The following is a 25,523-nucleotide window of genomic DNA, read 5'->3' on the forward strand; positions in this document are numbered from 1 at the left end:
CGGTTGATTCGAGTTGAACTTAAGTGATAAGCTCGATTTTAACTCAAACTAAAATGTGTGAATTTAAGCTTGTTGAGCTCTTACGACTTGAGTTCAAGCTCGACTCGGCAGTAGTTGGAATCTACTCAAGTTTGAGTTTTAACAATATAAGCTTAAATGAATCGAAGTTAATTGAGTGTAAAGTAATACTTGATGTTTTTTACAAGAAGAGATAGAATATATACTTTACACTAATAGATATATAATAGTTACACATGCACTTATATGTCTCTGTGACGTCATGTCTACAAAATCTTAAATACTCTATATGCATTTTCTAACATTTTTTTTTATTAATAGTAATAACACATCACAGAGTAATAATGGTGAATTATATATCATTTTACTACCTTTAATTGTTAATCAATGATTAATTGTAATACATCGCATGACATGTGAGGAGTACCTTCTCCTGTTGCCTCGAGGGCTGTGGAACTACTTTTCTCATAAGAAGAAAATTTTCAGCATCACTATTGGATGCTCCTCTGTTCTGCACTAAAAGGAAAAGTGTAGTGGACTGGCTAATTTTGGTTGCATCTGCTAATAATTCAATAGTCCAAAAAGCAAAAAAGTTAATAGCGACAGTGGCCCTCTCTTTTATCCGTAAAACTACAACATCAAAGGCCGATTCGAAGTGAATACCGACGGGACAATCATTTCCACTATGATAAATGCTTTCTTGTTCTTTCCACACTGCGCACCTATGTGTGGATTTAGAAAAAAACCACTTAAATGGCAAATCATCAAAGGCTACAGTGGCAATCTCTTTTTTCCGTAAAGCTACAACATCAAAGGCCGACTAGAAGTGAATACCGACTGGACAATCATTTCCACTATGATAAATGCTTTCTTGTTTTTCCCACACTATGCACCTATGTGCGGATTTAGAAAAAATCACTTAAATGGTAAATCCAATGTAGTGACAAGTAATAGGAAGTGAGATTTGAACCCTCCCATCAGATTAAACTTTAAAAACTTTGGTGGTTGCCAAACAGTGGTTTGATAAATGCTTTGTTGTTCATTGTTAAATGGTGCACATGATACCGTGCTACCCCTTGTACATAACGTGTATTTGTCACTGACAATAGGATCGGATTTTTGTCATTCAACCTTGAAAAGTAGGATTGAGCTTCACATAAATTTGAGCGTGTGTTTGGATAGTAAATTATTTAAAATTATTTTTTAAAAAATATTATAACACTATTTTTTATTTAATATATTTGAGATAAAAGGTGATTAAAAATTTTTTATTAATGTATGCGGATAAATTTTATAAATAATCCACTATTCAAATTAGACGAAGGATACGTTTGATAAAATTGAAATCTGAAATTTGAATCCATTAAATTATTAAATTATTAAGTACTAAATCTGATACATTTGAATGTGTATCATATTAAGTGATAAGTGAATAGCTTATTATTTACTTTTAGGAGCAAGTTTTGTTTAAAAAATTCAGTGTCACTTAATTAATTCAGATGTTCAATTTTTTGTTATCAAACGTGTCTGAACACATTAAGAACTAAATTTATTAAGTTTAAGTGTTAAATTGGGTTATCAAAAAAAATTTAAATTTAAATTGGGTTATCAAACAAGATTAGTTATCAAACAAGTCTGAACATGTTAAAAACTAAATTTATTAAGTTTAAGTGCTAAATTGAGTTATTAAACAAGATTAAAATTTGAATTTATAGATATGCCAGCTGTTTCTGCCGCACCTTAAATGGGACAAGGACAGAGTATATTAGGGGGGAAGGGACCTAAAGAGGTCCAAAGAGAACCAAGAGGGGACTGAATTACCACCGATCCAAACGGATACTTATGCACCCGCTAGCAAACTTTTTAGAAAAGTCTGAATTTTTAGAATGTAAGTCAAGGGATTTTTTATCGCTTAACCTATAGCCAAGTAGAGTTTTAAACCTCTTTTAATAGCCAACTTCTCCTAGAGTAGTTGGTTGCCCCCTCTTGTCTTTTTTTTTTCAAAAATGATAACTATTGTATATCCTAATCTGTCATACACTAGGAAAAAGGGGCAGACCTAATGAGGTTCTGGAATAATTTTGAGGGAACTGAACTAACACCGGACCAAACGGATGTACTACGTACTAGTCTAAATTTTTTTAAAACAAATCTACATTTAATGTGACAATTGCCCTTGACTCCCACTCCATCGAGTCTTAATGGCTTGACGGTGGCCACCTTACAAAAGACCGGTGGTTGCCCCCTCTCGTCACTTGGCTCAAATCTTATATGTAATAATTAGCACTCATTACAGACGCATAAACTGAAGCTAGTTTGTTGTAATTAATCCGTTTTGAGTTTTCGGGGACAGTGAGTTGAATTGTCATCTCAAGAATAATTGGTGATTTATTCAACTTAATTGAAAGCTTGATGGCGAAATCCGAGGAAAAATCCTTTTTATGACGATGAGGATCTCTTCCCCACACTTCCTGTTCATTCATTCAAGGGATAATTTCACAAACCTCTCCTAAGGTTTCTAACACTTGCATTGCACACCCCCTAAAGTTTTAAATATTTCACTGACCACCCTTACTTTTGAGATTTTGGTAACAATTCAGTCCAAATAGGATTGAAATATTATTTTCATGAGTGAGATGAGATTTTTATGCCATAAATGCCCTCTTGGTCCCTGTATTAGTAGAAGATTGCAAGTTATTAAAAAGTTGAAATGATTAATAAAGTTGAAGGGGTGTAAATGCAATTCAAGAACTTTCAAGCACCACATGGAAACATAAGCAATGTTTTAACAACCATAACAACAGCTACCTGCAAGTTCCAACCGCGAGACTTTTGATTCAGTAGCAAATGTATATAAACACCGCAACTGCATCTACACCCTCAAAATTATTATTGTGAGAAGCAAGAGTTTTGGTGCTTATAAAGTTATTGTTTTGTGCTGCATTTAGAGTTCATAGTGAAAACATTTAGCAGAAATTATGGCCTCTTCAAGCCAAAGAGGAGAATTATGGAATTCACCCACATCTTTCAACAACAAAATACAATTTTTACTTAACATAAGATTCTAAACAACACATCAACATTTACTTCAATTCTTAATATTTTCTATTCTCCTTTCTTCACTGTATAAATTTACACATAACAACAGGATGCATGAAGTACAGGAATTTAGCTTTATTACCAACTCAAAAATCTATTGATCAAGCAAGACAGTTCATAATATATTGTAGATAACATACTAGTTTTCTTGAAACTGATGACAAGGAAATTAGTACTTTGATTTATGGTTTAAATCACCTTCACTCCCAAAAGATGAACAACATCTTCACTTTGTCTCAATTTTCTTATTCTTTTTCCTTAGTTTTTTTTCCTTCTCTATTTCTTCTCTTCTAGTTATACGGCTACAATATTAGAAACTTATTCAATCATCCTTGTCAAATCATACTAGTCACAAAAATGGTCTCAATTTTTTTCCTCAATTGGCGCTAGGGGTATGCAAAATTGAAAAATTTCGATTTACCGACCGAATTTGAATTGAATTCGAAATTTTTGAAATCGGTAATTCGGAATTCGACACTGAAATCGGAATTTCTGATTTCGAATTATGCGAATTTGGTTTGAATTCGGTAATGGAGTTTTTGAAATCGGAATTTCCGATTTCAATTTCGTTTTATAATATATATATTAATATTTATTTATTTATATATATAATAATATTTTTTAATTCAATTTCGTTTATAATATGTATATTAATATACATTTATGTATAGAATAATATTTTAATAATATATTCATATATAACAATATTTTTTTATAATATATGCAATATAAAATTTATATTATATAACAATACATCTAACAAAAAAAAGGAAAAAAGGTTTTCAAATTCGGTGAATTCGGAATTTACCGAAATCGAAATCGAAATTAGAACTGGTGAATTCGAAATCGAAATCAGTCAATAATTTCTATACCAAATTTTCAAAAAATTTCGAATTCAAACTTCCGAATTACCGAATTAGAATTCGATGCACACCCCTAATTGGCGCCTTTCTGTAATAGAGTTTTAATCATCTTAATTGGACATCAAAATTCTGTTATTCTAGTTAAATGTAATTAACTAGTTTAGATGCATTTATTTCCCAAATTTATGTTAATTATTAGTCCCAACTTCATAGGACAAAGTGGTAATTTCAGCTATCATTATGTAAGCAAAGGGCTCCAAATCTTTGTCACGGAGGTCAGTAAAATTTTTAAAACCTCAAGATGTGTCAGTGCAGATGTCAGAAATATTAGGGGGAGGCTTGTGAAATTATCTCTTCATTCAAAGAGGCCGACTCTTATCTTTATGTCATCTCATTACCTTGCTATCCTCTCTCTTCCTCCACGTCTTTAATCTTTGCTACTGCTTCTTCTTCCCTCAACCCACCACAGTTTAAACCGCACTTCGATGCTGCTGAGGACGGCAACGAACAACTCTCCGGCGCAACTAACCGCACTCTTTGCCCCCCCCCCCTCCTAGTCCCACAACTCTCTTTCCCCACTCTGAAACCTGATCCCAATCCCAAGTCCACTACCGGCTCTTCCATTAAAAATTATTTTCTGCACAAGAAAGTATTGTGGCCCCTGCCGACACCTGTGAATGGGGCAGGACGAAGGTGGATATAACGGGTGGTGGGGCAGGGCGGGGTAGCTGCCGTAAGATTGGACGGGGATGGGATTGAGGTCCTCGTCCCACCCTTCTACGGATTTACGTTGCTCAATTTAAAATCGGGAAAATGATCGGTTTCATCATTTACATTTAATAAAAATATTTTTTTCATCTCTTACTTAAAAAATGAAGTAATTTCGTCCTTGATATTTAAAAACTGAAGTTCTTACATCCCTGAATCCAAATTTTAATCTGAATCAAACCATCAATCAATCTAATTACAAATTTTGGGAGTATAATTGGTAGATCATTTGGTTAACTCAACTTGATATTCACGTAAAATTTAATGAATCCAAAAAATAAAAAATAAAAAATTATAACATAAAAAAGAAAGATTAATCTTTCTTACATTATCATGGTATACACAGACGGTTTTATGTACCGCTATATCATTTCAATTTAAATTTAAACATCAAATTTTATATGTATGATACACATCTAGATTCGCAATCGGATATACTAACGGTGTATGAAAAGATTTATAAAAAAAAAAAAAAACTCTATTAGTCCAAGAGAAAGATGGCCTTTTATGTTATAATTTTTATTTTTTTGGTTTACTAAATATCATGTGAATATAATGAAATTGACCGAGTGATTTATCAATTCTATTTTCGAAATTTATTACTAGATTATTGAATGGTTTGATTCAGATTGAAAATTAGGTTTAGTGATGTAATAGCTTTAATTTTTAAATATCAGGGATGAATTTACTTCATTTTAAAAGTGAGGGACGAAAAGAATATTTTTGCAAAATATGAAAGATGAAACAGGTCATTTTCCTTTTTAAACTAGTCTAATCTTGGTTTAGAGGAGGCCCCGCCCGTTCTAGCTATTTAAGGTGGAGTTGCGGTAATTTATTAACAAGCGCTTTTTTAGTAGAATTTTTAATAAAAATACTTATTAATTGTTTAAGTATTTTTAAATATATTATTTAGAAATATAGTTCAAGAAATACTTATTGTATTGAATAATATGTAATTTCAAAATTTTTTAAAATATTTATCTTTTTATTTGGTTCATAATATAGGATAAAATAATTAAATTTGTTATTTTATTTTTAAAATCACAAAAACTACTTTAAAAGCACCAAATTTGAACTTTTACTAAAAGTGCTTTTAACACCAAAAGCACTTTTAACATTTGATTCACCACATATGTGTAAAAATTTTAATTTAAATTTAAATTTCACATAGTTATTATTCGTTCAAGGTTGACAGTAGTGTAGGGAAGATTAATCTTACTTTTATCTTATTATAAAATAGTTTTATAGAATAATTATATTCAAATAGACAGCTTTTAAGACTAACTAAGATTACTTTTGCATAAAATATTTAGGCATTTGAGTTGCTGATATACTCTCACCATTTAACAAAACATATCCCTTTGGGGGAAAAAAGACTAATATTTAAATTTGAGGCAGCTGAAATTGAATCTAAAAGCCCCAATCTATTAGATGGACCACAAATTGTTAGCCCATATTGGCCTGGGTTTGGGCCATAAAATTAGTGAGCTTTCTGTATGGCAAGCTAAAGACAAACCAACTGTTCAGTCTTCTCGATTCATGAAGATCTATTCTTGCATCTGTTGATTCTCAAGCTTCAGGCAAAAACAACGATGTCGTGTGATATAAAACACACGACAGATCAGCAGGGGACTAGAATTGTTGTGGGAATTCACTAATGATTTTGAATGTATTCAAAGATTTACCAATCAAAAAGGGTTGATAATGGAACAACTGTGATGCCAGGTGTAGCTCAAAGAAGGGTAATTACATATGATATCGTAGCAATTTGTGACATGAAAAAGTAAGAAGATTCTATTTCTCTGTCAATGGAGCTCATTTTAGAATATTAGAACTGTGTTACCATACGACCTATAAGAATCCTGTAACTATATTACGGTTCTAGGACATATTTTGATTTGTGAGGGTGATTGGAGCCATATTGACTCAAACTTTTTTCTATAAAAGAAAAAGAAGAAAAAGAAAGATCTCATTTTAGAAGAGACAGATAGAGGCTGCCTTACCTATGATGCAAAATCAGACTGGAAGAACACCCAGTTTGAAATGTTGATTTCAGAGAATGTGACCGGGCTTGTTAAGAGTACGCAGCGGTTTGCTCTCGAGGGTAGCATTCATTAGTATTACGACTAATGAGATAGAATAGCTCTTGGGTGTGTTTGGATTAAGAAGATTTGAAGTAAAATAATTTATTTCACAAATTTTAATTACTTTTTTATCTCATATACATCACATCACAAAAAGTGTTACAGTAATTATTTCAAATAAACTCTTATCCAAACAAACTCAACGTTTCCATTCCGGAATGTGTGACCAATTTGTAGTGGCTTAAGCCAAACACTCGAACACTAGTCTTGACTACTATGATTGGAGTTGTGATATTAGACCATGGCCTTAGGTGAATCGGTCACAATATAGAGAATTTTGCTAAAGTTGATTCTATTTTAGTTAACCATTGAGCCAAAGGTCAATGGTCACAAAAAAGGGACTAAATTTCTTTTTGAACTATAGGTTGGGAGTTCGAATCTCATTTGAAAAGAAAAAATCTAAATGAGGTATCAGAATACCCTTTAATCCATCAGGTCAGGTCTTTATACCTGTTAGTCCCTTATACAACCTATTTAAACTCTCCCACTATCCTTTCCTCTAGAATATGATAGATTAGATATTAGAAAAAAGGACATCTTGGAATTTTCTTTTTTCACAAAAAAAAAAAAAAAATACTCGTACGTACTCATCAAGATAGGGGGACCTTTTAGGAAAAAAAAAAAAAACTCAAGCCAAAGTCCTCCAATTCATTTTTGTCATTGAAGACAATAAGTCTAGCAAATTAGTTAGATCTAATATCATGCCCTCTAGGTATTTGTAGAGCCGGCATAGATAATAAGATTCCTAGCCAATCGACTGAATTTATAGTTGCACCACCGGCACAAAGGAGTAGATTTGTTTCCACTTGGACAGCAAAAGTGGGGTGGGGCTTTCCGCTTCTTTTTTTTTTTTTTTTTTTTTTGGTCTATTATAAGTAGGAGATTTTGAATCTAAAATTTCACTTGACTTTTCCTTTACAATCCGGTTTTGAATCTATAATTTCACTAGACCTTTCCTTTACAATCCTTCTACAACCATTTAACTCAACCTTCGTCTTTCCCATTGCAAACTAGTAAGCATGGCATGCTTTAAACTTATTAAAAGAAGCTGATAAGCTAATTATAGGTACTAGTATTCAGGGCACACATCAATATGTGTGCAATTAATAGAAAATTATTATTAAAATTTTCAGTAAATTTGTTGAAATTATTTTCAGAACAATTGGTTTTACATTTATGACAATAGATATTAGAAAATTCACCAAAATAAAGTGTACAAATAGATTGTTATTTAGTAGTAATCCATAACCGTAATTAGTAGTTGATTATATTAGATAATTAGCAAGAATAGTTTAAAAAGAACATAAAAGTGGTAAAAAATTTGTTTATACCAAATCTTCCTTCCCTTTTATAAATAGAATAGATTTTTAGATAGCTGGATGATTGACTCTTTCTGAAACTGGGAAAGCTCTTCAGTCGGGAAAAGTGGCATGGAAAGAATAGAAGAATGGATTGCGATATCCGCAAGCATTAGGGAACCGAATGCAGGAAAGGAAGTCAGTTTCAATCTCTTTATACCATAATAAGATCAACAGTTGTACATTCAGAAGCGAAACTGGGAAAGCTTTTCGGTCGGCAATAGTGGTATGGAAAGGATAGAAGATTGGATTGCGATTTCCACAAGTATTAAGGAACTGATTGCCGGAAAGGAAGTCAGTTTCATTTTCTTTATACCATAATAAGATCAATATATAGTTCACATTCAGAAGCGAAACGGGTAGAAAAAAAGAAGGAAATCAATAGATCAAGAATAGAATAAAGATCTTTTTTAATATGTTGTTTTTTTATGTAAGTTTGAGTGTTTGAAACCAAAACATTTTACTTATACTCTCTTTCGAACCAACTAGTACATCCCTCCGCGCGCCCCTCCTCCTAATTTGTTTTGAAAGTGGAAGTAGAATTTAAAAAAAAAAAAAAAGAAAAACAGTATCTTTTGGGGATGGTTAATGTCCAGGAGAAGGTTGGATTGAGTGATAAGATGAGAGAGAAAGTAAATAGGAGATCTTAGATTCAAAACCTCCCACTTGAAAAAAAAAAAAAAAAAGGTCTTATACTTACTGGTTGGACTAATAACTTTTAAGCTTAAACCAATAACTTTCACCAATAATTTTCAAGCAAAATCAATAACTTTTGAGCGGAAATCATGGGTTCAAAATACTTAATTTAATTTATATGCCGACGTAGGATTTCATATTCATCTCCCCTTAAGGATGTAGGATCTCATATTCATCTCCCCTTGTTGCCTTTGAGTTTTAGACTGTACACGCCTAATTGTGCAGGATTCTAGAAATGTTGGCTCACCCATAGACCACATGAGATGTATCTCGAACCGAAAATTGACCCGATGTAGGGGTTCCTTCTCAAGCTAAAACCTAATTGTACAGAATTCTAGAAATGCCTTGTAATGGCTCAAGCAAAAAGAGACTACGCGAGATATGTCGCGAACCGAAAATTGATCCAATGTAGGAGTTTCTTCTCAAGCTAAAACACTAGCCCAACAACTTTTGAGCAGAAATTATTTAGTAACCTCATGGACTGAAACTCATGAATCATTCATTTTTCCACCCTTCCACCGATATGGAATCTCACAGTAGGAATTTCTTCTTTTCCTGTAAACGTACGAAACATGCAGAAAAGAGAAGCTTTGTTAAGCAAGAGCTCGTGGCTATAGCTTGCCTCCCCAGTTTAACGCGAGTGAATACGAAAGCTTGGTCAGAGACAGGCAAAACCGGTCTACAAACTTTCACCACTATCTGACCTTCTCGATCCAATGAGCTTTTTGAAATCAATTGAAATTCTGCCAATTTGTGTTCTCTTACGTATGTTAATAGCAGGCCAATACAGAGAAAGGAAGAATTTATTGCTTCAAGGGCATTTTTTTGGTCTCCTTTACCAAATGTATAAAAGTTAGATATGGCAGGAACTGTTTCAAATCATTCATTGCGAAGAATTTAAGTCCCAAAGCCTTTTATTTCTAACTATGTCATTTCTTTTTCAAATTACTATGGCACTCTTATAAGTTCTTCAATTTTTTTAAAATTACTGCACAAATTTGAATTTTAGTTACATATTCTATGCCTAATCAAACCAAAACATTCACTATTAAATGAGAATATATGAGAGGCAAATTTTTTTTTTTACTTATTTATCTGCTGTAGACGAGGAACAGAACCCTCCTTATAGAAGAGAAGACAATTCCTTCATCAATCTTCCTGATGTCCTCCGTATAGAAGAGAAGACAATTCCTTCGTCAATCTTCTTGATGATGTGTTAGAATTCTTCCTGCTGCTAAATTCTGGCAGTTGGGGTAAGAGGTAAAAAATAAAAATAAAAAAGGTAAGTAACTTTCTCGATAGTCAACTCCGAAATTGTGTTTTTTTTTTTTGTTGGGTAACATTGATGTTTTATTGAGAAACAATAAAATGTGCACTAGCAGGATAGCTGCACAATTACAGCACAAAAACACAAAACTAAAGAACAATAAAACCAACAATCAACGAGCAAGGAAAATTTTCTGGTTAAAACGCCATTCCAAACTGAAATCCCAGTTCTCTTGGAATCCAGTGACATTCCCCTACTCTGGAACTATTTCAAATTCATTCATCGTCAAGAATTGAATCTCGAAGCCTTTCATTTCTTTAAAATGAAAAGATTATGATCTATTGCACACTAACTACGTCATTATTGAAGTATGCATACACTTTCTTTTTAATCATTAGAAAGTTGATATTCAAGAACTCATTTTGTATTTTACCAAAATACAATATTAATCATGTTTAATGTACTATAGATCATAGATGTCGTTGTACTTAAGATACATAAATTCTTCATCTTCTAGATTTCAGCTGCACGAAACAAACTTTTTATCTCCCATGGCATGAGACGGATCACTAATTTTTCTTTCTGAGGTAAAATTTCTTTTTCTCTGCCTTTATCTTTTGTTCATCAATGTAAGCTAATTATTAGAGTAAGGAAAGATAAAGCCAACAAGCTAGAGGGAAAGGTAAAGCCAACAACTTTGAAAAGCATACACCAACTACATGTCGGTTGGTAGGGGGCAACCCTTTAAGAGGCATTACCAAGAAATTAGCCTTGTCCGGATTCTGGTTTTCCAAAAAAAAAAAAAAATTTACATTTTCCGTAAACACATTTTTCAATCACTTTTTTACTTTACATATATCAAATTACTATAATATATTTTTCTACAAAAACTCCTAAAAATAGTAATCCAAGTAGGACCAATCTATTGAAGCTAGCTTAAAGTGGGATTGTGTGCTGGCATGGCTGCACTTGGAGCCACACCATGCGATGTACTACCTTGATTTGGTGAAAGAAATCCATTTTTGTCTAAACTGATTCATAAACAATTCAAATAAACAGCCGGATTGAGCTAATCGATTTCTTTCAATAGATTTGGACCGTTAATTGTATGACACGATTGCACTTGCAACTGCAGATAACTCAAGTCCACTGTCCCAATGAGGTTGGAGTGTGGTGGATTCTCAAACAAGAATTAATACTTTTTGTTTTTTCGACATCTATTTAATATTTGATCTTAGAAAAAAGAGAAGGGAAAAAAGAAAAAAGAAAAACCTAAAGCCTCTAATGCCAACCTTGATAACAAAAGCAAATGCATACCAACATTCAATTGCTAATTATCTAACGCTGACACTGTCAATTTATAGCTTCAAAAGATTTAGCTTGTAGTGTACTTGTAACAAGCTGCAGCTCAAAAGAATTTTTTTCCCTCTTTTGTGGTGTTCTATTTGTATGAGTTCATTAGCGGATGGCCAACTTGTGTGCTGCAGTTGCAATATAAGACAAGAGTTAATTAAAGGGTAAATTACTTATTACTCCATGTGATTTAATAGAATATTAGATGACCCTCTTAAGATTTTAATATAACCACATAACCCTCCTATCATTTTATGTAAAGCAAAAAATGGAAGGAATGCACATATATCAAATGCGCTATAAAAGAGTGTGTGATAAAATCTTGATATTCATGTAATCCACTTATGATTTATATAAATATCCACTTTATTCCCTGTGACTTTTGCATTTATTCATGTAATCTCCCTTGACTTTTATACAAGGTGATTAATCCGTCAATTAATTTAGCATTTAAGTAGGCGCAACTAACGATGTTACATAGCTAATAGTAAGGGCACTATTAGTACAGTCTGCAAGTGTTATTAATTTATTGTTTAGCTTTTTGTATCCATACCTTATTGTATCACATCTAGGGGTGTTTCGCGAATCGAGCCGTTCGCGAGCCGATCGCGAGCGGCTCGAATACGAGCTCGACTCGAGCTTGTCAATATCGAGTTCGAGTCGAGCTCGAGCTAATTAAGTCGATCTCGAGCTCGAGCTCGAGCTCAAAAACATTAAGCTCGTTGGCTCGCGAGCTCAATTATATATATTTTTTTATTTTTTATTTTTTATTTTAATAGTAAAATTACATATATATCCCTAATATTTTATTATTTATTTAAAAAAATATTATTTTATTTATTTTTAAAAATAAATAATTATTTTTTAAAAATAAAATAATAATAATAAATTTTTTATTTTTTAAGCTCGAGCTCGATATTTTGAGCTCGTCGAGCTCGAGCTCGAGCTTCACAAAATTAACTCGAGCTCGGCTCGATTAACCAAAGCTCGGCTCGAGTTTGGCTCGTTTGCACCCCTAATCACATCAACCGATTAATATACTTGTGGAAAAAAGAATGTTTCTTCTACGCACCTTAAAATTGGAAAATATGACCAAAATCTTGTCACAATATATTGGATAACAAATCATGTAGGTTTCCATTATTCTCCTATCAACAGCTAGTTACAATTAAATCCCTCCATCCCTTCTTCATTTGCCACATATAGTGGAGAAAGAGAAAACAAAGAGAACATGGACAAACATGACGCAGCATCAAAACTTCTTCACGGTCAAGCACAGATATGGAAACAAATGTTCGCCTTTGTAGACTCCATGGCTTTAAAATGTGCTGTGGAGCTCCAAATAGCTGACATTATACACTCCCATGGCCGCCCCTTATCCCTCTCCGAAATCTCCTCCAATATCACCAACTCTTCGTCCCCAAGTTTTCCATATCTGGCACGCATCATGAGGTTGTTAGTCCGCAACAATATCTTCGAATCCATAGAAGATGTTCAACCAGAAAATGGTGGAGACACTCCCTCCACCACCCTCTACGGCCTAACCACCGCCTCCCGGTGGCTACTAAACAACAATGACCAGTTGAGCATGGCTCCCTTTATCTTAATGGAGAACCATCCATGGCTTTTAAGTCCATGGCATCAGTTGAGTACTTGTGTAAGAGAGGGCGGCATTGCATTCCAAAAAGCTCATGGAAAAGAGATATGGGATATGGCATCACAAAACCCTGAGTTCAACAAGATTTTTAATGATGGGATGGAATGTACTGGGAAGATTACAATGCAAGCAATTCTTTCAGTGTTTAAAGGTACTTATTGGGATGGTGTGGAGACACTTGTGGATGTTGGGGGTGGGACTGGTGCAACCATAGCTGAGATTGTCAAGGTATATCCACATATCAAAGGAATCAACTTTGATTTGCCGCATGTTGTCGCTACAGCACCTAAGTATGATGGAGTTTCTCATGTTGGTGGTGACATGTTTGATGCCATCCCCAGTGCTCAAGCAGTCTTCATGAAGGTATTAGAATTTTGCTAAAATTACTGCCAAATCTTCTTGTTTTCTCGTTTCTGACTTGAATGTCTTTCTTCCTTTATGGTGATAGCATGAAGCATAGAACTTCAAAGTTTGAAACAAAAGTTCTTGGATTTGAGCCTAGTTCAGCCATTCAGTAGATGTGCGGTTGGATTGAGACAATGGAAAAGTTTAATTTGATTATTTCTTAACACATCCTTTTTTCAACTAGATTTTTACATCTCGCATGCATCAAATTACAAAATCATCATAGTAAATAATACAAGTGAGATAATATTCAATCAAAATGCAATGTGTTTATCTTCCCACAAGATTGCAGAAAAAAAGGAAAAAAAATTCAATTTTAAGTATGAGCTCAACTATCACTTCTCTTTTAACTCCCACAAATTACTTCTATTTTTGCATGTGAAGGGCCTAGTTAAATTACGACATTGTAGTTTAGAATGTAAAATATCTCTTGTTTGCTAACCTTGATGGACATATTTGCATAATGTAGAGAACTTGATTTGGACTTGGTAGAGTTACCATTTTCCTTTTGAAAAAGAATTGGTGGAAATAGCCTAGACTAATCAAGGGCACTAGAAGTTCTTTGCTTTGTGTCCATGAGGGTACAAAAAAGTTAATCATTTTTTTTCTTTTGGCGAGGGCACGTGAATGTAGTCACTGGTGGAACTAGAAGTTGAGATTTAAGGGCAGAGTGGCCAAAACTAGTAAAGATGAGGAATACTTTTACATTTTTTGTAAAAAGTTTTGGAGGACAGAGTCTAATTTTTTCCAAGGATATATGTAAATACATTTAATAATTGAAGGGGAAATATAGGAATATCTAAATTCTCAGGGGGAAGGGGCCAAAGTCTTATTCCTACAAGGACTGACTAGGCAAGTAATGCTAGCCTGGAGGCATTTCCCAGATTGAATTTTGAAGGAGGGATATGAAGCACATAGTGGCGAAAACCAAACAACTAATGTTACAGAAAGTCCTACTTTATCTCTTAATGATAATAAGAGTTCACATTTTAAATGATTAAAGTTAATGAATTTTGAAGGAGGGATGTGAAGCACGTGGTGGAGAAAACCAACCAACTAATGTTACATAAAATCCTATTTTATCTCTTAATGATAACAAGAGTTCAAATTTTAAATGATTAAAGTTAATATAATCGAAAAGTCTAAAACACTTAATTTCACTATTCAATGATTAAATTTAAATTACAAGTATCGTACCAAAAAAAAGGAAAGAACGTTTGACTATTATATTGGTACTAGTGGAGGTGGGTGTAAAACAAATTCAAATCTTATCCAAACGTCCTATCCATCATCCAAAAATCTTCCAAGATAAGATATGCTCTTGTGGTTTTTCTGTATATGAGAAGGCACATTATAGAATGGACCTGTGGATGCACCATCTTACAGTTTGTGAGTCCTAAGTGAACTGCAAATGTGAGCGGCACATTTTTGGGAAGATGCTCTAACGCGTAGACTTAGTCCACATTAGAATTTCCATGCATAGCAAAAAAGGTTTTTTCTTGTGAATTAAATAGTGAAATTTTCATTATCGTGAAGGATCAAATTCTCGAGATTCCGTTTAATAATTTCAAGTGGTAGCATGTATTTTTTAAAAATTTTATTTGACCAGATTCTGCCGTTAGATTTAATGTCAGATTCTTGGGATAAAATTCACCAATATTACCTTATTATACACGAAAATGTGTCATACCAACTGGTAAAGTTACATATGGTGATGTATCCAGAGATTGAAAATTCTACGGTCCTTCTAGGGAATCATTTCCTCAATGTATATCTCTCAATGATGATATTAGTTTATATTTTGATTCTTTGAAATTATTATTATCCAAGAGTCCAAAATACTTATTTCACAACCCAACGATGAATTGATTTTGAAGGTATAATACCCAAAAGTAACTATTGTATATTCCCAAAAAATTCAGGGAAAAAAAAATTTGGTATGCTTTTATACATTTGTCAAAATTTTGATATATGAATTTGGAGAGAGAAAAATGGTCGTGTGTAACTTGCTAGAAAGTAGAGAAAATGGAAATAGACAGTCTAATGCATGACATAAATATATTAGGTACTTATTGAAGACAATTAACTTTGATAATTGGTTGTATTCAAATCTAAGTTATCGTTTAATGTGTATTTGGAGCTAATTTACCAGTTGGTTTATTGCAAATCGTTCCAGATTGATGGATTAACTGTTGAATTGTCTGGTTCATCCAAGTTATAAAATATAGTACGGGTTTGAGAGTCTTATCTGACCGGAAAGCAAACCAATCGATGATTTAACCCGTTTGACCATCTGGTCTGGTATGGGTCTTAAAACCTTGCTCTCTGCTTTCATGCATATTTGGTGCTTTAGCAACTAAGCAATTGTTGGAGTTGTTCACGGTGGTGATTCCGCCATTGTCAAAGATAAATAGTGGAGATTGAGAACTCGAGAAAATTTTGACATTGTGGAAGGACTCTAGGGTATACATTTCAATATACAGAATTGTTATATTAGTATCTGTATTGCATTTGTAGTATATGCATTATAGTTATAGTGTCTAAATCACACTGATGGTGTCTATATTTTCTCCAGCAATTGGAATTGCCAATTGCTAATTGTCAGTATTTTCTTTCTACCCTCAGACAACCATGATTTGTTCTGCCTCTTGTCAATTTAAGATTATAACTAATCCAATGTGTAATTTCTCTTTTGCGCCATTTTCTTCATCAATGCAGTGGATAATGCATGATTGGTGTGATGAAGATTGTGTGAAAATATTGAAAAACTGTCGAAGAGCAATACCAGAAAAAACAGGAAAGGTCTTCATTGTTGAAGTGGTTTTAAAGCCCGACGGTGATGGGCTATTTGACAGCATTGGGATGATACTTGATTTGCTAATGATTGCTCACAGCTCCGGTGGTAAGGAGAGGACTGAACCTGAATGGAAAAAACTTTTAGATAAAGGAGGCTTCCCACGTTACAAGATTACTGAAATTCCAGCTTGCTTTTCCATCATAGAGGCCTATCCAGAATGATATTATAACTATCAGAGTTGCACATTGGATCTCTTATCATTTATGTAAAGTACAGTCTTAGTAGATTCCAGAGGGAATGTGCAAGATATTTCATGAAATTTGGCTGCCAAATTGTAATAATCTATCTTGATTTAGTCTTTTACTTCAATCTTGAAATGTCTTCTTTTTTACCTGTTGTTGTAATACTGTCCCGTTTAAAGGTCGTCATGAGTAGTAAATCATTTTCATATTGTATAATTTTAGAAAAGTTGTATATCGTGCCATAGTAATGTTGAAGGAAATTAAACCAAACTATTTTAATATTTAGTTTCCTAATTCTTTTTGGTGTCTTGTTTGTTTAGTTTCCATATCAATTTAGCAAATCTCAAATTAGTTTCCAAATAAGTTTCGGTTTATAATTGTATTTATTTTAGAAAGTTTTGTCAATCTATAAATACTAACAGTTTAATAGGTTATTACTTGAAAAGTTGAGTCGAATTTTGGAGAGTTGAGTTGAGTTTTGAAAAATAGATTTAAAAGAAAGTCTCGTAGTTGAGATTCATGAACTGTCGTGAGCGAAAGGTTATGACTTAATATTGTTATTGTTAAATTTTGGGTTAATAAATTATTTAGTATTTATTTATGTGTTTATTCTCCTCCTCTTCCCACATATTTTTTATATGTGCTAAAATTGCTTCAACTATGCGCGTAATTTTTCTTGCTAATAAGTGATATTAGAGCCCTAGGTTAAAAAATTTGATTCTTGGGTGTCTATAGTGCCCGGAGAATTTATAGAGTTTATACAAAGTTTTTGATAGAAAAACTTGTCCATAGAATAGTACAGAATTTGTGGTAGAGTACCCATATATTGAAAATTTGGACCACAAGCGTTGGTCTTAGAGTACTCCTTCATTGATTAGGAATTAGGGAAAAACCCTAATTGGATAGAGGTCTAAAAAAAGGGATTTTGTCATGATTGTTGATGTTGTGCAGTAATCAGAAAAAAAAAAATCCTGCCAAATTGTTGGTTGTCATAGTGAATTTGATCAAACCTGAAACCAGGGAGGCCAAGAAATTCAAGCAAGGAAGACAAAAAAATATTTGTCAAGATATGTAAATTATTTTGGTTTGCCATGGAGAGAGAATTTGTCAATGGTGAAAAATTAAAAGTTTTACACAGACTTAGTGGTGATAAAGAAAGATCTGAATGGTTAAAAATAATGCACAAATATATTAAAAAGTGTGGTTTAGGTGAATTTCTTGAGATCGATTTAAATAATGGTCAATCAAAAGAAATTAAAAGAAGGAAGGCCAGATTATTTTTCAAAATGCTGTGAAAATCAATGGTTGAAGAGTATTATAAAAGGCTTATCATCTCTTTTCAATCGCCTTAGTGGTTTTGGTCAGATCTCTTTTATATTTTAATGATAGAATTTCCATATGAATCTAATTATAAGTCAAAAAATAGTTTGGAATGGGAAGTTAATTTGGAAGAGAATGTGTTTGTTGATGATAAAGAAACTTTTAAAAAATTTTATATGGTTGAAAATTATGATTTGTATACTTTGTTTGGGGTGATTGAAGAAAAAGAATTTTTTGATGAATCAAAGAAAGAAGAAATTGCAAAAATTGTGGGTGCACATGTAGATGAAAAATTTATAGCTGAAAAAGAAATCTCACATGTGGTTTTAGAAAGAAAGTAAAATGATTAAGGAAATTAAGGATGTACCTAAAGATCATGGTGATATAGAAGAACTTGATTTTGTGGGAGTTGATGAATTATTTAAAGGAGAAATCTAATAGTTGAATTTGCTGAGAATAATTGTGGAGTGGATGATTTAGTTGAAAATTGTTATATTGCTAAGGTTAATACAGTTGTCAATGTGAACCAATCAACACAAAAACATGGTGATGTTAAAAATCTTGATGGTGGAAATTATGATCTAATAGTTGAATTTGCTGAGAATAATTGTGGAGTGGATGATTTTGTTGAAAATTGTGATATTGCTAAGGTTAATACAGTTGTCAATGTGAATCAATCAACACAAAAACATGGTGATGTTAAAATCTTGATGGTGGAAATTATGATTTTCTGGTTTTGAGAGATTTTATTAGTGACATAGATGAATTAAATTATGGAGTATCTAATGAAAACTGGGTGGATATAGTTGAATTTTTTGATAAGGTTGATCAAGCGAAGAAATTGTTCGAGAAGTACAAATTTCGTTCATTGTCACGTGTAAAGATGAAATTAATAACCAACAATAAGATAAAGTTGCATGTCAGCTATGTCGCAATAGAGATTTGCACAGAGATTGTTACCCGAGATGGAACTGGACCTGCTTCAATATCAAGAGTTTGGTTTAAGGGTGGCGTCAATGGAGCAAATTAAACCAAACTATTTTAGTATTTAGTTTCAATTTTTTTTTTGTGTCTTGCTTTTTTTAGTTTCCATATCAGTCTAGTACATTATTAGTCTTGAAAAATAAGTTTGAAAAAAAGTCTCATAGTTGAGGTTTATGAATTGTCGTGAGCGACAGTTACGGTTTAATATTGTTATTATTGAATTTTGGGTTAATAAATTATTCAGTATTTATTTATGCGTTTATTTTCTTTCACTTCCTACATATTTTTTATATGTGCTAAAATTGCTTCTACCGTGCACGTAATTTTTCGTGCTAACAAATCTGAAATAGGTAAGTGGTTTCTTTTTTTTTTTTTCGAAACGATAGGATTTTTCATTGCTTTAATGAGAAAGAGTACAATATGCGAGCAACGGCTCGAGAGAAGCTATACAAAAAGTGTTCTAAGAACACTGAGGAAACAGTCTTTCCTCATCAACAATAATGCCTAAAGCATCTTCACTTAATTTTTTGCTAACTAACATCTGTTCTTGTCTACACAAGTCAAAAGAGCACATGCAAAACAACCTCTGTAACTTAGAGATGTCTTCCAGTACTGTTGCCATCTTGATGTCCGCAGGCCTCTGCTGTTTGATTTGTCTCCATAGCTCCTTGTTACAAAACTTCAGCTTCACCTTACTCCAGCTTCGGTGCACAGCTTTGCATAAGGCCAGCTTCAGAGCTAGTGCATCATCTAGGACTTTGCTTCCCAGACTGATCTCATTCATTAACCACCCTGTCATTCTATTCCTTGCATATTCCTTAACTGTGACTCCTATCCCAAACGTATGCTGTCCTTTTTTGTTTGTTGTTTCTATCTCCATTATCACAGCTCCCTCATTCGTAAAGTTCTGATCTTGCAAATCTTGTCTAGGGGCTGTTTCTTCTGTGCTCTTTCCAAATGTCGTGCCCTCTTCCTGCAGCTGTTCCATCCAATCCTTGTGTGCTCTTGCTATTGTTTTGAAAGGTGTAACTATGTCAGATTTCTCAAATTCCCTCTTATTTCTTTCTTTCCACACCTGCCATAGGATATTTGCCGTTAAACCAATGTGTTCCAACCCCTCTGGTCTAAGCCTTGCTTCTGTAATCCTTAGCCACCATCGCTTGAAGTTCCCTTGTTGGTCCTTTGCCCCATCCCACTGAATAGGAGCTGCCTTCCAAATGTTCATCGAATGAGGACAGGTCAACAGGAGGTGTTCTACTGTTTCCTGTGCAGTTCCACAAGTTGTACAAGTAGGCTCACCCTGTCCCGTTCTCCTCCTCACTGCTTCCTTCACTGGCAGGGCTCCTTGAATGCATTTCCAAATGAAAAACTTGATCTTGTGCTTGATGTTTAAACTCCACAGAGTGTTCCACATTTGAACAACTTGAGGGCTACCATCTGCATAACTGGAACTTGCTCCATCAGGGTTGCCCTTTTTTCTTTGTCGGTTTTGCTGCATCAGGAAATTGTAGCCCGAGTTTACAGTGTATTGCCCTCCCGCCTTTGGTTGCCAGTAAAAGCTATCCTCCCTCTCTGTAAGACTCAAGGGAATAGCTAGAATTTTGTGCGCATCATGTCTGTTAAAATTTCTGAATATGATATTCCTATTCCATCTTTGATGATTTATGAGCTCTTCCACCTTTTCCAGCCCACAATTGTTCCTTCGACTTGTAGTCGGTCTACCTGTAGTTGTATCTGGAATCCACTTATGATCCCAGATGCTTGTACTCCGCCTAGTCCCTATCCTCCTAATCAGTCCTTCATTGAGTAGGCTTCTTGCTCCCATTAAGCCTTGCCAAAACCAGGATGCATTTTTGGTGGGACTGCAATGTAAGATGAACTCCTTTGGAAAATATTTAGCTTTTAACACTTTGGTCACCAACAGATTTGGTCTAGTAATTAACCTCCATATTTGCTTTCCTAGCAGAGCTTGATTGAAAGCTTCAAGGTCCTTGAATCCTAGACCACCTGCCTTTTTATCCCAAGCCATTCTTTCCCAAGAAATCCAGTGTATTTTGTTCTTTCCACTAGATTCTCCCCACCAAAAATTGGCCATCAGTGCACAGACATCTTTACACAATTTCCTTGGCAGCTTAAAGCACGACATAACGTACGTAGGCATAGCCATTGCGACTGCCTTCAGCAATACTTCTTTACCTGCGGGACTCAGAAATCTGTTTTTCCAGCTCTGGAATCTTTTCCTTATATTGTCCCTCACAAAGCCAAAAATCTGTTCTTTAGTTCTTGAGACAACCATTGGGAGCCCCAGATATTTGCCTTGTGTTGCCTCTATCATTCCTCCCAGAGCTTGACAGATTTCTCCCTTCTTCTCGCTGACCATGTTTTTGCTAAAGAACACTGCAGATTTGTCCAAATTGACCAACTGCCCTGAGGAGTTTTCATATACTTTCAAGACTTTCATAATCTCCCCTGCCACTTCCTTATTTGCTTTACAAAAGATGATAGAATCATCAGCAAAAAAAAGGTGAGTAAGAACTGGACCCTGCCTGCTGATCTTTAGACCTGCAATTCTTTTGCTTTCCTCAGCTCTTCTCAACAAATTCGAGAAGCCTTCTGAGCAGATTAAAAACAGGTAAGGGGACAAAGGGTCCCCCTGCCTGATTCCCCTCTCTGGGGACACATAACCTTTGACTTCCCCGTTACAATTGAAAGAGTAACTCACTGTCTTCAGGCAGCTATGGATCCAGTTGATCCACGTAGCACAGAATCCCATTTGTTCCATCATAGCAAGCAGAAAGTGCCACTCCACCCTATCGTATGCCTTTGCCATGTCCAATTTGATTGCCATGTAGCCTTCTTTCCCCTGTCTTTTGTTTTTTAAATAATGCATATACTCATGAGCAATAATCACATTATCCAAAATCTGTCTATCAGGGATAAAAGCAGATTGAGTTTTGCTTATGCAGGAATCCAGGACATTCTTCAGTCTATTGGCCAAGATTTTGGATATGATTTTGTAGATCACACTGCATAGACTGATAGGCCTGTAATTTTTCAAATTGATTGGATGCAAAGTTTTGGGAATGAGAGATATGACAGTATGGTTCACAGACTTAAGCATGAGACTTGAGTGAAAAAAAGCTTTGATTGCTGGTATGATATCATTCTTAATGGAGCTCCAGAAATTCTGAAAAAACATTGGAGTCATTCCATCATGACCTGGTGCTTTTTCTGGATTCATAGAGAACAAAGCCTCATGGATTTCTTTTTCGCTAACTTCCTTGATCAGATTATCATTCATTTCCTGAGTGATTGAGTGTGGAATACCAGATAAAATTTCTGTCATTTCACCTCTCCCTCCACTCGTGAACAGCTCCTTAAAATAGACAGCAATTTCAGTCACAAGCTCATCCTCATTGTTAGTCCAAGACCCATCCTCTCTTTGTATTTTGCTCAAATTATTACTCACTCTCCTCCCCTTGACGTAAGAGTGAAAATACTTAGTATTTTTATCCCCTTCCCGCAGCCAACTAATTCTAGCCTTTTGATTCCAAAAGATTTCTTCCTCCTTATAAGCTTCGGCCAGCTGCTTCTTAAGATCCCTTACCTCCTCGTTTCTCTTATCTGAATCTGAGATCCTAACTCTTTCCAGCTCATGTTTAAGATCATTAATTTTGCTCCTAGAGTTAGATTGGACTTTATTTCTCCACTTCAAAAGTTCGATTCTGCAATTTCTAATCTTCCTAGTTACTTTGAACATTTTAGAACCAAGTTCCTCCTTGTTCCAAGCCTGCTTCACCACTTCCTGGATCCCCTCTTTGTGGAGCCATCTCTTATCAAAATAAAACCTCTTCTTCTTCCTCCCAATCCCTGGATTAGTATCTAGTAAAAGTATAGAGTGATCAGAAGCAAGGGTATCAATGTGTTGACACCTTGCCATCTCAAACTCTTGAAACCACTCCACACTTCCAAGACATCTGTCAAGCCTTTGTCGGACTTCACCTTCATTATCCCAGTGATTACTCCACGTCCAAGGGTGACCTTCAAAACCTATATCCACTAATCTATTACAATCTATGAAATCTCTAAAGTCCCTAAAACTCCTCTCCTCCCTATACGCTCCCCCCCATTTTTCATCATTTGACAAAATATCATTAAAGTCACCTGTGATTAAGAATCTGGATCCCCACAAACTGCTTCTATCAGTTAACACTCTCCATTGTTCTTTCCTAATTCTCTGGTCACAACTGGCATAAACACCAATAAACCACCAAGTAGCCCGGGTCTCATTATCTTCCACTCTAGCTTCTATAGTGAAGGCTGTAGTGTTTACCTCCACAATATGAGTTTCCTTAGTCCATAACAAAGCCATACCACCTGCCCTATTCATAGCTTCCACTGTCACATTTTGATCCAACCTTAGATTTCTAGCTATTCTATCTATCACATTCTTCCTGTTCTTAGTCTCGCTTAAGAAAAACATACTTGGGGAGGAGAGGTTGTTAACCTCCCTCAGACTGGGAACTGTCAAGGGACTCCCCACCCCTTGGCAATTCCACACCACAACTCTCATTTGCAACTGGAGGTCCCATTAAGGAAGGACCCCTCTCCCTTTCCCCTAGTCTCTTCAGAATATAGCTCAACCATAGGTTTATATTTTTTCCCTTGAGTTGCATCCTGTTGTGCTTCCTCCATCAATTCATCTTTAAGCACCATCTTCCTCTTTCCAGTTCTAGCCTGAGAAAAGTCATTATCAATTAACACTTGTAATGGTTTTCTAGTTTTGACTGGATGCTTTAACTTCCTAAAGGATCTCCTGTATTGCCTTTCTGTCACCCCTCCCATCTTTTCATCTCCCAGGGAGTCCTGATGAAGAACTAAGACCCCTGTCTCTTTCTCCCTGAGCTCGGTTTCCAGATTTTGGTTGTGCACTGCCACCTCTACATCCTCCTCCATCTCTACCGCTGCAGTACAAGTCTGGATTCCTTCCCCCATTTGAAAAGAGGTGGTGAGAACAAGGCCCTCTTTCTCAACGTTCGTCTGTCTCTCCACCCTATCATGTGATTCTGCCTTATCTTCCTCCTCTCTAGTTGAGGTTTCTACATCCAGCTCTGTTCTAAAATCAGACCCTACTGTCTCCCGCTCCTGGTTGCTACCCCTTTGTTTACCAGAGAACTCCAAACCAGCTACAAGTTTCTTCAGATTTTGTGGCCTAATTTTTTCCTGTTCGACCATCTCCCCATTCCTAAATGTCCAGTAGCGTTTATCACTCCCCTCGGTCGACCTCCCTAATTTTCCCTGGGGTGAAATCCTAGTGTTCCCTGCTCTCAGCCAAGGACCGTACTGGTTCTCAGCATTGTTACCGCCTAAACTTCGCTTTTCTTTGCAGGACCTCTCACTGTGTCCTACAATCCCGCAGTTATAGCAGAAATCCGGACATCTTTCGTATTTGAAAGCTATCCATTTTCCAGCTCCCGCAATCCTGACCACAGTACCTCTGAGAAGAGGTTTAGAAAGATCGACCAAAGCTAACACTTTCAAATGTCTACCCTCCTTCCCTCCAGATTGTGGGATTAAAACCTCCTTAACATCAATAAAAACTCCTCCTATCTTTTTTCCAATCTCCTTAGAAAGCCAGTGAACTGGTAAGTTCCAGAGTTGCACCCACAGAGGTGCAGTCATAAAGGCTTTGTAATCCTCCTCTATACCTTCTACCCATCTTTTCAGGACTAACATCTGATTGTCTATAACCCACGGTCCCCCCTCTACTATTCTGTGCTGATCATCTGGGTTTTGCACGTTGAACTGGAACACATTAGGTCCCAGTTCCACCACGGACAGATTTCTGGGGTACCCCCAGGCCACAGCCACAAAGTTTTTAATTCCAGTGAAATTAATAACTTTTTCTCCTATAACTCGACCGATAAAGCTGTTCTCACAAGCTCTCACCCCCGTATGAAAGTCCTCCAGCTCCAACGTCGGTCCTAGCAGCTCATTCCCTTCAAGGGAAAATTTCTGTAGGAGCTCTGTCAAATCTCCCTCCATGGAACAGACCAGCAATTCCACGTGGTATAACCACCCACACTCAGGATAACTCAACGCAAAGCAGACAGCAAAGGGACCCAAAAAAACAAAGGATAAGAGTGGACCAAAAGCTAAACAGAAAAAGGTTTCAGCATAGGAATTAGACAAAAATAGAAGAATAATGATCACTGCTCACTTGTGCCGCATACGCAAGACAAAGGAAAGAAAGAACACTGACTCTCTTTTGTCCAGGCATTAGCAAAACATCAGTTGGTAGTGGCACTTGAGCTTCTGCCCTCCATGCACGGACTAGCTGTAGCTGATCTACGTTCCTTTAAACTTGAATCCAAAGACCCTCATAGTTGATTATTGATCGATGGTTTCCTAGATGTAGATTTGCGGGAATGTGGGAATTTGAAAATATTTGAAAAGTGCTGACTTCCCACCAAAGAGGTGAGAGGGCTCTTAACCCAAGAGAGAGCACAACTACTTTAGAGTGAGAAAACCTCTACTATAGAGAGAGAAACA

The 25,523-nt window shown here is 35.2% G+C and overlaps 1 protein-coding gene across 1 annotated transcript; it reads left to right on the forward strand.

Annotated features, from left to right (window-relative positions):
• Positions 1-12,700: 12,700 nt before the first annotated feature.
• LOC113707263 (xanthohumol 4-O-methyltransferase) lies at positions 12,701-16,816 on the forward strand. The gene is made up of 2 exons (XM_027229497.2): positions 12,701-13,586; positions 16,347-16,816. Exons 1-2 carry the CDS (start codon positions 12,798-12,800, stop codon positions 16,644-16,646), a joined length of 1,089 nt encoding a protein of 362 aa, XP_027085298.1. The 5' UTR covers positions 12,701-12,797; the 3' UTR covers positions 16,647-16,816.
• The last annotated feature ends 8,707 nt before the right edge of the window (positions 16,817-25,523 follow it).

The sequence above is a fragment of the Coffea arabica genome, chromosome 8c, assembly GCF_036785885.1.
Source record: "Coffea arabica cultivar ET-39 chromosome 8c, Coffea Arabica ET-39 HiFi, whole genome shotgun sequence".
Lineage (NCBI taxonomy): Eukaryota > Viridiplantae > Streptophyta > Magnoliopsida > Gentianales > Rubiaceae > Coffea > Coffea arabica.

What these genes read in the sequence shown, in the direction of transcription:
- LOC113707263 (XM_027229497.2), top strand. Translation starts at nt 12,798, where the DNA reads ATGGACAAACATGACGCAGCATCAAAACTTCTTCACGGTCAAGCACAG. An exon ending in CTCAAGCAGTCTTCATGAAG is followed by an intron (nt 13,587 to 16,346) that starts GTATTAGAATTT and finishes TCATCAATGCAG; the next exon opens with TGGATAATGCATGATTGGTG.